The following is an 18,470-nucleotide window of genomic DNA, read 5'->3' on the forward strand; positions in this document are numbered from 1 at the left end:
AAGCAATGTATAAATTCCACTGCTATAAAACAGCAGAAAGTTTTTACCTCAGTATTTTCTAAGGAAGGAGAAACTGTATTTTAGCTGCAATATTAAAATTACACATCCTGATATTGCCCTAGTTGAAGCATAATTTAAAATATTCACAAGGAACTCAATTATCATCTTCAATAAATCTATAAAGCAAGTATCTGCTATCATGAGGACATTTGTGGTAGGTACAAAGCACTAATTTAAGAAAAAATTTAAATCTTATTAAAATCCTTATAAAAATAGAAACTAACATTTGACTAACTTAAATATTAGAACATATTTGATTTATACTTAAATCAAATTTTGCAACATTACACTATATTTACCTTCCGAATTAAAGAAGCGCCTGCTATATTAAAAGGAAATAGGAAATGGGAAAATAAATGGGTGGACTTTGTTTTTTAAATTACCTATGCAAAATAAAAGTAAACTTTCCCCATAACTGGGAAATAGAAATCTCTTGGTTATTTTTTAAAAATATTGCACAACTTTGCACATGCACTCATACATAAAACCAAAAACCACGGACCAGAACAATAGGAGAGCAGGTAGGGCACTTGCCTTGCTCACAGTCAACCTGGGTTCGATTCCCAGGATCCCATATGGTCTCCTGAGCACTGCTAGGAGTAACTCCTGAATGCTGAGTCAGGAGTAAACCCTGAGCACTCCTGGGTGTGGCTCAAAAAAAAAAAAAAAACCCAAAATTCCTCAGAACCAGATTTCACTGTTTCTTATCAGACTACTTAGCTGATAGCTCTGTTTCAGGTGTCTCAAGGCTGAAGTTAGTTTGGCAGTGTGAACTGATGACTGTTTTGTGTAAGTTCCTAAGTTTCCAGATGATTATTAGAACTTATATTCCTGCAGTTCATTAGCTAGACTTCCTCTTAAAATAAATTTACCAAACTCTATTGTATAGTATAACCATGACATTCCTTATAAGTGGTCTTTCCTGTATTGCTTAGTGAGGTAAGGTGAAAAATACTTAGTAAACAGGGTCCAAAACAATAGGAGAGCAGGTAGGGCACTTGGGTCCAAAACAGGCTTCCACTGCCAGTTTGAAAACCACTGATGATAAACACAGATGATAAACACAGAATGTCTGGCAATAGGCTATATAAACTACATTGTCAGGTATATTTAATACCTGATAAACAGCCTTAGCTAATGCCATTCAAGACATGCTATTAAGGTCTTTCTCCTCAACTCCTTACTTCCTTGAAATAATCTTTACTTTCAGTGAAAAGAATGGCAGGTCATATAGAGTATGGCATACTCCTATATTCCAGACTGAAATCTATCCTGATCACTACTCAACAAGGTATAACTAAAACTAACATCACTTCAGAGGACTATCTCTGACAACAGGAGGCATTCACTTTAGTCAAACAAAAAAGGGCTCAATTGGGGCTGGAGCAATAGCACAGCGGGTAGGGCATTTGCCTTGCATGCAGCCAACCCGGGTTCAATTCCCAGCATCCCATATGGTGCCCTGAGCACTGCCAGGAATGATTTTCTCCTGGCCATGTATCTCTCTCCTTCTCTTCCTTTATTTTCCTGAATAAAGTTGTCTTTAAAAGATTGGTTTTGGGGCTGGAGCGATAGCACAGCGGGTAGGGCGTTTGCCATGCACGCAGCCAACATGGCCGACACAGGTTCGATTCCCAGCATCCCATATGGTCCCCCGAGCACCGCCAGGAGCAATTCCTGAGTACATGAGCCAGGAGTAACCCAAGAGCATCACCAAAAAAGGAGTGACCCAAAAAGAAAAAAAAAAAAAGATTTTTTTTTTTATTCCCAGAAATAACCTTACACTCAGTGCATTCTAGGTTCTATTCTAATACAAGTCTTAACATTTATCATAACTCATTGAATCGTTTTGTGGTCACTATTGCTATGAAAGGTCACATGTGCCACTATAGTAGTTCTCAAGATCATCAGGCTCAGACCCAGAAGTGCTGGGCCATCATGTGTCAGAGATCAAACCCAGGTCTTCACATAAACCAGACACACCCAGTGCCTTGAACAACATGCTTGGTGCCTTAATACTTTGACACAACAATGAGCAGAAACCTGTAAATACAAAATACAGATTAAAGAGAACACAAAAAATGAAACCTTGCATGGTTGGAGGATAACGAACACATTATCAGTCTCTAGTGATCACTTTATTTCATTGATAAGAACAAAGACTAAAAGGGGCGGGAGACAGCTCAATGGGCTTGGGTGTATATGGGAGGACTCCCAGCTAGCATGCGGCCCCAAGCAATGAGCTGGGAACAGGGTAGGGAAAGAAGATGGGAAGAAATCAAAGAATTGAGAACATCAAATAGTGACTATTTAATTCCAGGCAAATCACAAGACAAGTTGTATAAAATGTATAAAACACCCTTCTCAACCCTGCAAAAGAGGTTAATGACATGTAAGTTCCTCAACCCCATGTATCTAATAATGGCTTCCTAACTGATGAAAACTGTCCTGTGTATAACTTTTACATAAACATGTATCTCTCACGTATACATACACATGTGTATTTATGTGATATTAAAATATATATACGCCCCCCCCCCCCTTCTTACAGCCTGTACAAAACAAAAAAAAACTTACGTGTTAGACCTGAAAAACAGGTCAGCAACTAAGTTAAGGCTTTTAAACCACTAAGCTACAACTCTCAAAGGGAACAGGCTTTGTCAACTGTGTTCTTCAAACAAACAGACAGATAACTGTTATCCCCCAAATGTGAGATTTTAAGTTGGAATAGCAAATATTATAGAGAAACATATTCTGTGAACTCACAACCCACTATCAGGAGAGCTTTTCAGAGGGCAGCTGCTATTATACAGTACCTGGTTGGGGGAACAAAGCCTGAGTTAATAAGCAATGGGCTTTCCTGTAGAGCGTGATTAGATCACTATCATGAGAGACTGGAATTTAATATAAAGCTGTCCTTTCACAGATTTAATAACCAAATTCCTTAAGAATTCAGGGGCTGGGGTGACTCTCGAAGAGCAAGAGCACATGCTCTGCATACTAGAGGTCCTGATTCAAACCCCAGCCCAGGTTGGTTCCCCCAGGAGGGAACCCCTCAAGCACTCCCAAGTGTGGTGCCCTCACCCCAAAAAGAGATTTTCTGCTGGCATTAGAAAAACAATTTAACTGTTAGCATGTCAAAAGAGTATTAATATAATATAGTTCGGGGAATTATAGGCTGCACCAATGTATTTCTATCCAATTTATCTATCCATGATTTCAACCTCCATCTTCCCAATGTATTTTCTCTATTACCTATAAGATAAACAATTCTGAAATCAATATAACATAAATGAACTTGGCATTCTCCCCAGTTGATTCATTTCCACCACTCTTAAGAAAATACTGAGTAGAAAGCAGATAATACAAAATCACAAGGTTTCCAAGATTTCAAATAATTAAGAAATGGTTGTGACTACATCACTCAAATAAAATGTTATGAACATAAACATCTTAAAGACTTTTGATGGTAATGTGGGTAGCAAGATGCCTTGAATTACCACTGTTGGAAACCACAAGTAACAGTGGGACTGCATACCACAAGCAGAGAGAAGATTCACTGCACACATACACTGAAGGGGTAAGAATCATACTATTTATACTAACTCTCCTCTCAGTAAAAAGTCTCTGTAAAAACCTAGCACAAACTATAAATATAATTGCTGTAGGCAAGAGTTATCTGGTTGGTCAAATTAATGCGCCCAAATGAAGGAACATATCAACAATTTCTTTTGGGGGAGCTACCATGAAATGGCATCACGGTAGAGAAACTAGTCTATAAGCAAAAAGATAATTACCAGGATAATTGTAACACATGAACAATCCCTCAAGTATCTAGTAAATAAATGTGGGAAAATAACTACCTTAGTTATTTCTATAGCCCTATCTAAAAAAAAAAAAAAAGTGGGGGCTGGGATGTAAAAATTGTGCATTCGGGGCCAGGAAGGTGGCTCAAATCTGAGTGCAGGATCCCTGGCATCACAAGGGAGCAGCATGAGGCAGACATCCAGAGCAGCCCTGGAGTCCAACCAGTGTCGCCCCAAAAACCAACCAAGTAAAACCACATCCAGCTTGTGAGATATCTTTAAGCAAAAACACTGTCATAAATCAACCATGCCTGCAATCACAATACCAAAAAAATTCTTAAAATACGTATCAAATATGGAATAATGAGTATTCATTCTATGAACCTGGGGGTCACCAGGAGATTTCTAAAGCATACCTTTTAATCCACGCCATGGTACTTCAAGAACATGTTAAGGGAAGGCACAGCTGGGAACACTTCGATGCACCTCAACACACCTCAGCCAGTGTATCTGTATCATTCTTTCCTTTTGAGATCATAATGGTTCCGAAGAACTATAATGCTTCCATTTGAATGATAGTCTCATAATTTCAATGACTTAAAAACAAAAACAAAACATAAGGACTTAAGTGTTGGTATGTGAAGCCACTAGTACAGTGTTAACTGCTGCCACGCCTAAGAGAAACAAGCTGCTGTTGCTACTGCTATGTAACCGGGTCGTTTGCCCTGTGACTTCTCATGAAGGAAAGCCACCGGCGCGGGTCAACATCTCAGCCAGCGCCTGCTTTCTTGATACATCAAAACTCTGTGAAATCCCTCAGTTTTCTTCTCCGAGGAATAAAAATAACCTAAAAGAAGGTGTGAACACACCGGCTGGCAGACCAATATTCTCTTCCACGGTGACTGAGAGCAGAAAAATCACTAGTAAATTGGGGGAACTCATTAAGACACTGCAGGGGTCCTCCAACCCCAATGTTCCTGGAGTTAGTACCAGTGAGTACCAGTTAGTACCTTCACTCCATGGAAGTCACTGCACTGAAAAGTGCTCAGGTTTCTAAAGCTTCCTTTATATGTTCAGATCCTGCTGCTCTGTGACTGACTTGGCAGTCATCTGTCCTTTCCTCCGTACCCCACCCTACCGTTTTTATATATATGCCATGAAAAATATTTCACTTGTATTAAAGTGATAACAGTAGGAAGCCTACTATGTAGCACATTTGAAATCTAAGCATTCACTCGACTTTTGCAAGTTTGGCATTCTACAAATAAAGTAAATAAGCTACACAAAATAAAACTACTTGATGAATTATCAATATATACATTTATTTCATAAAGCAATTAAAATTATGTTAGAATGACTAATCAGATTTTTTTTAAATAAAAGCAAGCCATAAAAGGGGCTTCCAAGGAAACAAAGTAGGCAGACTTTCTGATACCTTCACTTTGCATAACAGTTGGCTAAAGGATAACAGAAAAAGATGACAAAGGTTCCCAGAAGGGTTTAAAAAGTATGTGCAAGGGGCTGGAGCGATAATACAGCGGGTAGGGTGTTTGCCTTGCACACGGCCAACCCTGGTTCAATTCCCAGCAACCCATATGGTCCCCGGCAGTGCATGAGCCAGGAGTAATCCCTGTGCACTGCCAAGTGTGACTCCCCCCAAAAAAGTATGTACAAAGTAAAAAGTGGAACTAAAAAGGGAGATCAAAGTCTGGGATAGAGCTGGGCAGCAGAGCAACTGTGTAAGGCACCAGGTTCAATTCATGCTTAAATATTCCTGAGATTTTGACTTATTGCATGTTGTGAGAAATACAGATTACAAAGGTAGATCATTCTTAGAAAGCTGACAATGGCAGAACTGAATATAAGAAAACCTATCCAGAGTAAGCGGGAAGAAACTAATGCAAAAACAAGGGCCCGGACCCAAACACACTCAGACACACCCCAATACACATCATCCCACCCTTCCTCCTCTGGTGCCAAACCACTTGATCACATGGTACATGTATACAACCTCCTGGAAAGAGAGCAGCACTATTTCCCATGTTCTGCTACTCCAAATAAATGTAACCTCCATTAGGGCAAGGACCTTTACCCTTGTTCTCTCTCTCAGGCTATTTTATTATAGGCATATATATTTTTATTTCTCTAAATAAGTATCTGGCTGAATGACCTGGTGGGCTCTTACAGATAGCTATTTGCTCCTTTTCCACTGAAACCAAGATTGGTCTAAACAGTTGGTGGGATAATGGCCAAATTGGGACAAAATGGGAACATTCAACAAGTGGACCCTCTTAAGTATGCTTTTTGTTCTACTGGTGGGGGGAAAAGGTCCTCAAATACGTAGTAAATGAAAAGACTTTTTAAAGTACAAATAAAAATGTTTGTAACCATACACAAATATTAAATAACATTTCTAACTTTATTGCAATCAAAGTAAAGACCCAACAAACATTTTTCTACACTGAATCTATGTCATAAGTTTGCTAAAATGCTGGTCCTAAGACACAAAATTGATTACATAATACAAAAACTACTGGGTCATCCTCTAAATAATGGACCCAGAAATTATGTCCCCCTTATTTCTGTACTTCAACTTTGTTTTTTTTAACAAAAGGTAACAAAATTTAAGAAGCAAGAGGAGCCAGTTTAGGGGTTAAAACCTTGCATGCAGATGACCTTGTTTCAAATCCTGAGCATCACAAATGGTGAGCACTGAGCCAAAATTGCCCTGAGCACTAACAGATGTGGTCCCAGCCAAAACCCACACAAATAAAAAGAACAAATTTTTAAATAAAGGATATAAGGTCAAAAAATACTTCAGAAAGTCTTTAATCATGCATTTGCTATTTCACTCATCTAATTTTTCTCTCAAAACACCAGGAATCTCAATGAAAAACCTGAAATCATTAAAAGATGTTAAAGAGGGGCTGGGGCAATAGCACAGCGGGTAGGGCGTTTGCCTTGCACGCGGCCAACCCAGGTTCGATTCCCAGCTTCCCATATGGTCCCCTGAGCACTGCCAGGGATAATTCCTGAGTGCAGAGCCAGGAGTGATCCCTGTGCATCGTCGGGTGTGACCCAAAAAGAAAAAAAAAAAGTTAAAGAAATTTGACAATTTTAATATGTACCAAGGTAGACTTACTCAAGAAAGAGTTGTGTTTTAATAAGAACTCAAAACTAAGAAAGAGGTATGAACTGCAGACAGCCCAGACAATGCATTCTCAATGGTCTCTCTGATCCAGTTTCAGGTCTTTTCCCACCACGCCAACATGATCTACATTATAGGTCCTGGGGAATGGTTCCCTAGCTTCAAGTGCCTTGCACGCATGGCAGTTCCATCTCTGGTGCTACCCCAGAGTCGAGCACAGTTTGAAGAGCATTGTGACAAAGTTTATGCTCTTTGGTGTGGCGAAGTGAGTGCAACTCAGGCAAGCAACAAAACCAAGAACTGGGACCAGAATTAGAACATCACAGACACTCCCAGCAAGTCGGTGTAACACCCAGTCACTTCAAGAGCAGCAGGACGGGGAGAGAAGAAAGCTCATTTCAGCAATCCAGAACTTTGTACAGTTCCTCAAATATCCCCATGGTATTTCCATCTTTGCACATACACGGTCTTTGCACATACTATTCTGTCCCACCCTCCTGAACAGCAGGAACAGTGAAATAAAACTATTGTAAAAGTATGCTACATGAGTAAGGTGGAAAACAAAATGAGAGTAGGAATGAAAGACAAATTTAACCATAGGAGAATGCCTCAATCCATGACAGACTGCATGCCAAGTCAAGGTGGTGTTTTAATCAAAATCAACTTCACACAAGCATATGAGATATAAGAAATCTGCACGAAAGGGCCAGGGTTGTGGTTCAGTGAGTAAAGCACATGTTTCACATGCATGAGCCACTGAGACCACTCCTTGGCACCTTCTCCCTCCAAAATAAAACTAAGAAAAAATACTAAATACCAAATTGATGAAGCAAAACCTACAGATGTTAATTTGCAGGCAACTTTTATCAAGTACTTAAAAACACTCTATAGGATGACAAAAGGAACTGTTGCTATTATCAAAAGTATGAAAATCACATATTATAGGAATTTCAACCAACGATCTAGTTTTTGCCAAAGGTAATACAGTAAGAGTTTCTAATATAAAACTAAACCTGGAACTGGTTCAGATGTGTAGCATTCAGTGGCTCTTTTCTAGAATCATGAACAAGTCTGATATCCCATTCCTGACAGTAAACCTGTATTTATTTTACAGTTTTGTTTGGGGTCACATCTGTTGGTAGTGCACAGAAATCAAACCTGGGGCTCTCACAGCCCTTCAAGCCATCTCCCCAGTCCTAGTACTGTATTCTTCTTTAACTACACCCTGCAAGTAAGTAAGAGGGTGTCAACTCACAGCACTAAGAGGCTCACCTCAGAATCAGTGGGACCTGTCACTAAAATAACATTTGGGATCTAGCAATTACATTAGTTATTCAGTTAATTTCACTTTAATGAACTTCCAACTGGGAAGCTCTTTTCTTAAAATAAATAATCCCGAGGCCAGGGATGTAGCTCACACATTAAGGACATGTGCCATACATGTGATGACCAGAGTCTGACCCCAGATCCTCCACGGTCCCTATACTCCCACCACCAGCATCAGTGGAAATGGCCTTAATAACAATGTACAGAATGAATAACCCTGGACATGGGAGAAAGCACCAGTGGTCAAGTGCATACCTAGCATGGATGTCTGCCTTGCATGTTTCAGGGCCTGAGTTAGATTCCAGTCAAATATGGTCACCAGGCATAATCCGACTGACCCACTGCACTGTCCAAGCACTGAAATGTCAGGCCTGCACCACCAGGCAAGTATGAGCAGGAGAAGCACTAGGCCCACCTCATCAAGCATCAGTGATGATGGTTCCTATAAAACACTGCATAATTCTAACTTTCAGTAAAACTGATTAAAAGTGGGAAATACCTAAATACTCCTGCATTTCACCCTAGAATTATAGGTAGCACAGCAAAGATGATTTAAATATAAATACAGTTGACAGTACATGGGTGCAAATGCATATTCCCATACTTGTATGGGGGGGGAGGGCAGAACCTCAACTAGTAGTGCTCAGGTCTTACTCCTGGCTCCCCAATCCTTTTTCATATGGGTTAGTGTTGACAAGTTGTTACCTTCTCAGGAGTCTAAAGCTAGAACAGGAAGTCAAACATCAAGAGCTGAAATAACACTGGTTCATGGGGCCGGAGATGTAGTACAGCGTGTAACGTTCAAAGAACACTTAAGCTTAAGGCATCTGCCTGACACGCACAGACCTGGGTTCAATCCCTGGCATCCCTTAAGATTCCCTGAACACTGTCAGGAGTGATCACTGAACTCAGAGTCAAGAGTAAGCCTGAGCACTGCCAGGTGTGCCCCACCCCAAAAAAAAGGAAAAAAAAAAAACAGAAATAACAGTGGTTCAAAAGTGACAAGGATGAGAAGGGAAGGAATGCAATAAACTTATCAACACTATTGTGTATTTATTCAAATCAAGCAGATCAACAGATGCTTCTTTGATTTTTAGGACTGAGAAAAAAACTAAAAAATGCCAAAAAATCTAAATTTCAAATTAAAATCTAGAGCAAGGGCTGGACAGATGGCTCCAGGGACTGCAGCAGTCTTTGCATGCAGGATCCCTGGGTTCCAAACCCAGCACCACAAGTTGGGGGAGAGCCTGAGCATCACCAGGTGAGCCAAAAGGAAAAAGAGATGTAAATTATGGTGACTTAAAAGATTTACGTGGTCATGATTATAAGAAATGTGCTGACCAAGTTCTGGATTTGGAATAGAAATTTACTGGATGTGGAACTTTGGGCTAGTCACAATTTCCCTTAGAGATAAAACACCGTCTTCCTGTTGTTCAGCGATTTGCTCGAGCGGGCCCAGTAACATCTCCATTTTCTTTTTTTTGAGACTTGACTCGAGATAATACCTTCACAAATCCACAATAATCCCTAAATAATGCATAAACGTGAAAGCACTTAAAACATTGCCTCCAGTAGGCAAAAGCACTTAGTAATTCTGAATGCACAATCAGGTAGATGTAGGGTAATGCCATAATTTTAAAGTCAAAATGAAGGGGCTGAGGAGCCAGTTCAAAGGGTTAGAGCACATACCTAAATTCTGATCCCTGGCACCACATGGTCCCCAAGGAACCAAGCCAGGAGTAGCCTGAGCACTCTTGGATGTGGCCGCAAAACAAAAAAATTAAAAAATAAAAAAAAAAAAACAGCAGATGTGGTTTAACACATGCCTTGCACGTATGAAGACCGAGGTTCATTCAATCCCCAACACCGTAAAAATAAAATAAAACAATATATTTTCCTAGATAGCACAGTGGGTAGGGCGTTTGCCTTGCATGCAGCCGACCCAGCCGACCCGAGTTCGATTCCTCCATCCCTCTCAGAGAGCCTGGCAAGCTACCAAGAGGATCTCGCCCGCACAGCAAAGCCTGGCAAGCTACCCGTGACACATTCATTCAATATGCTAAACACAGTAACAACAAAGTCTCACAATGAAGACATTACTGGGCCTGCTTGAGCAAATTAATCACAATGGGGGTGGGGGGTTAACAGTGCTACAGAGATCAGTGAACGATCAAAGAATGCTTAAGCTTTAAATTTTCTTTTCTTTCCCCTCTCTTTTTGGGTCACCCCCCCCCCCCCCCCCCCCCGCAATGCTCAGGGCTTACTCCTGGCTCTACACTCAGGCATTACTCCTGGTGGTGCTCAGGGGACCATATGTGATGCCAGGGATCAAATCCAGGTCAGCCGTGTGCAAGGCAAACGCCCTACCCGCTGCACTATCACTCCTGCCCCAAGCTTTAAATTTTATTTTTTTTGGCTTTTTGGGTCACACCCAGTGTTGCACAGGGGTTACTCCTGGCTCTGCACTCAGGAATCACTCCTGGCGATGCTCAGGGGACCATATGGGATGCTGGGAATCGAACCCGGGTCGGCCACATTCAAGGCTAACGCTCTACCCTCTGTGCTATTGCTCCAGCCCAAGCTTTAAATTTTAAAAACTCACATTATATACATTCCAATCGCGTGGGTGATACTCCAATCTGTGGTTCTTATGCCTTCACGTAGTCTTTCTTTTGACAAATTAGTACAATATTTGAATATGTACAATGTGCTGGTCCCTTTGAAAAATGCTTCAGTGTATATGCAAATCAGACCAAACTGTGCAGCACAAGGCTAAGAATCAAATTAGTGCATCATAGCAGGTGGTGGTCAAAGCTATGGAGCCAAAGAGAACAGGGATGGGTGCAATTTTAAGTGAGCCCCCACTGAGGTGATAAACAGGAGTTACGAGTGCTTCAGCCAGAAGACTGATAGTACAAGGAACTTGGAGAGAGCATTAGGAGTTCAGTTTAACTGAGTGTGTATGTGTTTAGGTGGGTTTGTCTATGGGAGTATAAGTACTCCCACTTTGACATAGGAAATACTACAGACCAAGATTTTGGGAGTTTTACTCCGAATTTTCTAATTGGGGAAGATATAGATCTAAGCAGAGAAAGATCTGCAAGACTGGCTGCTGAGCGTGAGATAAGGAAGCAGAAGGGACCAGGGAAGCAGCTAAGCAGAAGTGTCATGGGCTACAACTGCACGCTTCTGATGTTTTATTTGGGGAGCACACTGGTAAGTAATACTCAAAGGCTATCCCTGCACACAGCTTGGGGCCACTCCTGGCAGCACGGCTCCAGAGACCACGAGGTGCCAGGAATCCCTGCACATGCACAGTAGCCCTCTTCGCTATCATCCCAGTCCAACTGTGAACTTTAGACAAAATTAGCTAGCAACACCTTCGAACATCCTGGGCCATGCAGATGAAAGGAAAAAGAAAACAACAATGGCTCCGAGATTTCTAGTCCAAGTCCAAGGGAAAGAAATTACAAAGATCTGAGAGACGTCTTCAGTAGCTGGTTTTAGATGCCACTCAAGTAGTTTCATGAAGTATCCTTCCTCTTCATCTACTCAGATATTATGACCCCTTCCCTCTGTTTCTACAGAGTCCCACAAACCCGGCTGTGGCGCTGACACTTCTCACTGTGACACTCACACCCACTGCTGCAACAGAGGGAACCGCAAACAGCAGAGTCACTGGGCTCAAGGCTGTGGTGAGGTGCCAAGGATGGAACAGCCTTGCCAGCCTCACACCTGCAAGGCCCCTCTCATAGAGCTGAATGCGACTTATCAGTGTGCTTCAAAATGCAGGGAGATGTGACACGTCACTCTCGCTTTAGGTAGGATTTTTTTTAATTAACGAAATTATTTTTTAAAACAAGTGTTTTAATAATTAGCCAAACTTGTCAGAGTTAAAAAATTTGATAAGAATGTATGTCTAAGAAAATTTCCAAAGGGTTTTAATCACTATTTGTATTTTTAAAACTCACAACCTCAATAGCAAAAAAATAAATAGTATTGGCAAGGATGTGGAGAAAACGGAGCCTTTTGGACTACTTTCGGGAATAGGCACTGGTGCAGATGCTATGGAAAATGGTGTGAGGAGTCTCCAAAGACTGAAAAATAGAACCATCATGGCTGGAGTGAGAGAATAGCAGGTAGGGCACTTACCCTGCATGTAACATACCTAGGTCTGATCCCTGCACCCCATATGATTCCCCCAAGAACTACCAGGAATGAGTGCAGAACCAGAATACACTCTGAGCACCATCAGGTGTGCCTCTCACACACAAAATAACAGAACCACTGTCTGATGCAACAGCTCTACTTCTAAAAAACAACCCAAAGAGAACAAACACTACCTCAGAAAGACGCATGCACCTCCACTCCACGCTCTCTACAGCATTATTTACAATAGCAGACATGACTTATAAACACACACATGGACTGAATAAAAAAACACATAAGAGTCAGAGTTGTACATGGTTTGAGGCTTGCCTTGTACATGGTTTAATGTCTAGCACCACATATAGTTCCCTAACCACAACCAAAAGTGACCCCTGAGCAGAGCCAGGAGTAAGTCCTGCGCAAACCCAGTAATAGACTCAACTTCCCATCCTAAACTTTAAAAAATAATTTTTTTAAAAAATGTGTATGAAGAGGCTTCCTCTTTACCACCGACACCCTACCTCTCCAATGACATCTTACCATTTGCAACAAAATGGATGAACCTTAACTGAAAGGCATTATGCAACTGAATTCACCACACAAAGACAAAAAACTTATGGTTTCATATGAGCAATCTGAAAAACGAATGAACAAAAAACAAGCTCATAGAGACAAAACTGCTAGTTAACAGAAGAGAAGTGGTGGGGGCAGAGGAGGAATGGGAGAAGGGAGTTAAGAAGCACAAACTCCAAGCTACAAAACAGGCAAATCAGAGGGGACACTGTTGTGACTAAGACTGCACTGTAATGCACTGCGTATCTGAGAGAAGACCTTAAATCCATCATAAGAAAAAAAGTTAACTAGAGCTAGTTATGGATGTTAGCCTGACTGACTGTAGTGATCACTCCGCAATATATAAATATCAGAATCAGTGTGACATACCCAAAACTAAATTAAAAAGCAAAAAATTCTCTAATTATGAAGACTAATTCAAAGACAGAATCCAGGTGGCGCTGGCTCAGTGACTAAGGAACTTATTTTCCAAGTGTTCACTGTGAGTTTGATCCCCAGAACCACTGAAATTCACAGCCACATCCAACCAGGTTTATATGAGCCCCTCAACTACAAAGATGTATAAGCCACAGCTGAGTGTGTGAGCACCACAACCAAGCACATGTGCAGGAACCCTGCCCTCACACATACCATTCCAATAACACCAAAGGAAAGTGAGCAATAACAACTAAATTTGCAGGGGACGAGGGCCATGACTGGGGCCTCTGGAAGCGCTCAGGGCCATGGATACACAGGGCCATAGATCAAACTGGGGTCAGCTATATGGAAGGCACATGACTCGCTTGCTGTACCACCGCTGGCCCCTGAGAACAACTAATTTTTAAAAAATCTCTTGGGACTTGTTTTGATCTACTGTCTTAATTTTCTGTTGCTATTCTTCATATTATGTTTTGTATTCTCTTCATGGATTTCAATTTTCCAAGGCCAACTGTTAAGACATGTTGATGTGCAACAATTTATGTAGGTGTATGTTTTAATAGGAAAGAAACATCAAGAAAAATTGTATGTTAATGATTTCCAAAGCATAACACATTTTCTGGAGATGGAGCAGCACTGAAAGTATTAATAATGCATGTCACAATTTCAGCTGTGGGTCTAAATTACAACTCTGCTAAAATAAAAATGGACTTATTCTTACTTCATGTTCTCGTTTTAAACTAGAAAATTATCACCACAGACCAATCAAGGCCTTGGAAACTGTTTCACAATTAAGAGGGTGCACTTACTTGATGGCAAACTCCCACGTCCCCATTTTTATTATCATTTCTCTTATCCAATATATAAGCATGAGCCCTGCTCAGCACACTATCTGGTTGGACCCTTTTTTCAAAAACGAAATATACTGGGTCACAGCAACAGTACAGCAGGTAGGGCTGTACATAGCTGATGAGGGTTTGATCCTGACATCCCATCTGGTCCCTGAGCGCTGCTGAGAAGGCAGGAGTAATCATAGGGTGTGGCCCCAAAACAAAACACACACACACACACACACACACACACACACGAAGTATTTCAGGGGTGGAATCTATTAGTATAGAAGGTAAAGTGCTTGCCTTGCATGTGGCCATTCCAGATTCTATTCTCCACAGTTCATATGGTCCCCAGAACTCCACAAAGAGTGATCACTAAGCATAGAGCCAAGAGGAAGCCTTGAGCACCCCCCAAGCCCCCCAAAAAAGGAATATTCTGAAATATTTTATCATCTGGATAAAGCTTGAGACATTGCACTAAGCAAAATAAACCACTCATAAAAGGGCAAATATTACATGTCTAAAAAACCTAGAGCAATTCATAGAAAGTAGGATTCTGGGGGTTGGAGCGATCGCACAGCAGGTAGGGCATTTGCCTTGCACGCAGCCAACCAGGGTTTGATTCCCAGCATCCCATATGGTCCCCCAAGTACCGCCAGGAGTAATTAATTCCTGAGTGCATGAGCCAGGAGTAACCCGTGTGTGACCCAAAAAGAAAAAAAAAATAGGATTCTGGGCACAGGTAAATGGGGGAACAACTGTTTAATGGGTCAGAGTCCCAGTTTAGAAAGATGAAATAGGTGGTGAAAGTTTTACAATGTGAGTTTACCTAAAACCAATGAATATAATAGCTGTTTAATTTTGTTATGTGATTACCACAATAAAGCTGAACACATCTTGCAAAATTATATCTACAAGAAAATTTATCTTATTCCATTATTTCTGCAAATCTCCCAAGCCTATTTTTCATGTATCATTTGGATAATGATAAATGCTGTTTTTTATTATCTTCTTAAAAAGCAACACCTAGTCACTTAAAAAATAATTACAACATTTCTATCTTTTTCCTTCTTACTCTCTCATAAGATTAAGCCTCCAAATCTTATGACTTTAACTCTGAACTACTGCTCGTATCTGATTACTCTCTTTCCTTCTGTGCTAATACCACAACTTTAACCATGGCCTAACACTGCCATAACAGCCTCAGAGCCAATCTCACTTCATCAAAACATTAGCCTTCACACAACTATCGCATGCGTCTCTGAAACAAAGCTTGGGCATAAAATCGAAAGACCTCCATTAACTGTTTAAGCTTCAAGTTCTGAGCAACAGCATACTGAAAAGACACTTACGGCCCAACCTACCTTTCTGGACTCGTCTTCCCGAAGATTACCTCTCTCGTGCTTCTTAAATTCCAACCATACCAACCAGATTTTTTCACTCCCACTTTCATCTACTATGCAGCCCTGCCTTGATGCTTTTCCCCTTCTTTTTAATTACTACTGCAATCTATTATTATGCCCACGATATACATGTAAACACATACATATGCACAGGGGTGTTAACTATTATGATCATCATTTGGAGAACAATTTGGAAGCATCTGTTAAAATCTAAGGTGTATGCATGTATGCATGCATGCATGTTTGCATATGCACGTCTATCTTTACAGCTCACAATGTTACTCAAAAATACTTACTACAATGTTACTACAAAAATACTTACACCTATTTGGTACAGAGAAATTTATTGTATCATCATCACGAATCACGTATCACGACCATCCTGTTATTCGTCGATTGCCTCGAGCAGGCCCCAGTAACGTCTCCTTCATCCTAGCCCTGAGATTTTTAAGAAAGTGCTATATTCAAGGCTCTTTAGGAGAATGAGACCCATCATTGTTACTGGTATTTGGCATATTGGGTACGACACGGGGAGTTTGCCAGACTCTGCCGTGATATCATCATCATTCCCCAAAAAGAAAAACACAACTGTACATCAAATGGAGAGCAGCTACATAAACTACACTATCTATATTACAAACATGTAACACTACACAGAACAACTCAAAAACTAAGTGATGCTAAACAGAGGATAAGGAGAGAACTCAGGTCGCCCCAGGTGATAGATTGCTAGCTGGCTCAAAGGGAATGTCCTGAAAGCATTAAGCCCTGAGTTCAACCCCTGATGCCACCAACCTGTACCTAGCCCACCAACTCTGCTGTCCAGGAACTCCCAGAGCTTCAGGGCAGCACCACAATGGAGCAGCCACCACCACCTCAACGGAAACAAGGCAATGACAGAGGGGAGAAGGCAAGGGGAAAAAAAGTTCAATTTAGGGAAAGCCTTTGAGTAGTGGTAAATGTTATGTCATGCTCTGAAGAATACTGTGAATTATAAGTGACAACTGTAGGTAATTAACATTATTAAGTTCAGTGTGTAAAAAATATTGCCTAGCATTATCTCACTTTTTACTGCCGTCCTACAGATAATTCCATTATATAAAGAGAATCTGAGCTTCAATAAGTCAAGTAACTTGCAGAAAATGACATTTAAATGGCAGCGCCAGAATTCAATGTCTGATCTTTCTAATTCTAAAACTAATACTTCTATGCCACTCACCTATGCATTTAACAATTCAAATCAGAATAAAAAGTCTTTTCTAGTGTAATGGGATTCTTTGCTGTGAATTACTTCTTATGCAGCTGGGTAATAGAGAAATAATGTTGGGGCAAAAGAAAGTTACAGTGGGTCATAAATGATCTTTCCTAGCATATTAATATTTTAGAACAACTGGAAACAAACCTTTCACAATTTTTTTTTTTTTTAGCTTTTTGGGACGACACCCAGCAGTGCTCACAGGTTACTCCTGGCTCTGTACTCAGGAAATTACTCCTGGCAGTGCTCAGAAGACCATGTGGGATACTGGGGATCGAACCCAGATCGGCCGCATGCAAAGCAAATGCCCTACCCGCTGTACCATCACTCCAGTCCTCATAATTTAGTTAGAAGTAAATGCACATTTTAAGAGAAAGCTGAAAATCTACACAATCTTTTTCTTTTACTGTATATAGGTTTGATTTAGTGGTTTTAGAAGTTACTACTTAAGTTAGGTTAACCTCCTAGACAAAATATAGAATGTGTAGCTGCAAAACATCCCCAATTACCAAAACGAGGCAGAAGGCTATACACACAGAAGGATTTTTAATGTTAATGAAACTAAGTTCGTAGAAGCAGTGCCCTTCCAAAATATGTGAAAGGACAAGGCCCATGGTTTAAGACTAACGAAAGGTGTTGATGTAACAAACAAATGCTAGTCTTTATTATTTTGTTTAGTATTTGTGTCACACCTGGTGTTCATGGGTTATTCCTGGCTCTGTTCTCAGAACTGACCCCTGGCAGTATTCATGGGAATAAATGCTGTACCAGGAATCAAACTGGGGTAAGAGAATTAACCTATAGAGAATTAACCCCTGCATTTCTCCAGCCCCAACTGCCAGTCTTTTTAAAATTAGAATTGCTATTGCTTGGTTAGGTCAGAGTTCACCAGGTTTTGAGTAGCCTGCTTCAGATCTCAGGCCCCCAGTTTTTTTACTGTAAAATTTTTGTAAAACAAGATATATTTAAGAAATACATGGCATTATGGCAGAAACCCCAGTAGGCATCTGACAAGACAATCCCCATAAATTTAGTATGTAGGTACAAATCTACAGAGTAATAATAATGTGGGTCAGAGAGGTAGTACAGAGGTAAGGCACTCACTTGCCTTGCATTCAGCCAATCCTGATTAGAATCCCTGGCACCACACATGATCTGAGCAGCATTAGGGATCATTGCTGAGCAGAATCAGGAAAAGGACCTGAGCAGAGCTAGGAATATATCACTGGAAAAAAATACACACACACACACACACACACACACACGTGTATGTGTATACATATGAAACACTCTGAGGCATATTCCCTCAGTGTTACAACTGCTACTATTAGGATGAAAATGCAGTTTTTGTGCTAATCTTTGTTAAAAGTCAATGACAATTCACTGTGGCCCCAAAGCAGACATGGAATGACAAATGAGCTAACAAACACCCAGCCCCTACTCCACACACCAAATTACTTAGTATACCTTACTTAAACTGCAGAATTAGAGAAGATGGTA

At 40.7% G+C, this 18,470-nt stretch overlaps 1 protein-coding gene across 2 annotated transcripts in view; it reads right to left on the reverse strand.

Moving 5' to 3' along the window:
• RBPJ (recombination signal binding protein for immunoglobulin kappa J region) overlaps positions 1–18,470 on the reverse strand; it is a 93,516-nt gene that overhangs the window by 53,158 nt on the left and 21,888 nt on the right. Inside the window, exon 2 of one of the 2 annotated variants that reach the window (XM_056125560.1) lies at positions 4,283–4,462. The exons of the other annotated variant lie outside the window; for it this stretch is intronic. Within the exon in view, the coding sequence (XP_055981535.1) occupies positions 4,283–4,299 (17 nt within the window). The 5' untranslated portion in view covers positions 4,300–4,462. The remainder of the gene's footprint in view (positions 1–4,282; positions 4,463–18,470) is intronic. 2 annotated transcript variants of the gene reach the window in all.

The sequence above is a fragment of the Sorex fumeus genome, unplaced genomic scaffold (assembly GCF_029834395.1).
Source record: "Sorex fumeus unplaced genomic scaffold, SorFum_2.1 ptg000055l, whole genome shotgun sequence".
In the NCBI taxonomy this organism is placed as follows: domain Eukaryota; kingdom Metazoa; phylum Chordata; class Mammalia; order Eulipotyphla; family Soricidae; genus Sorex; species Sorex fumeus.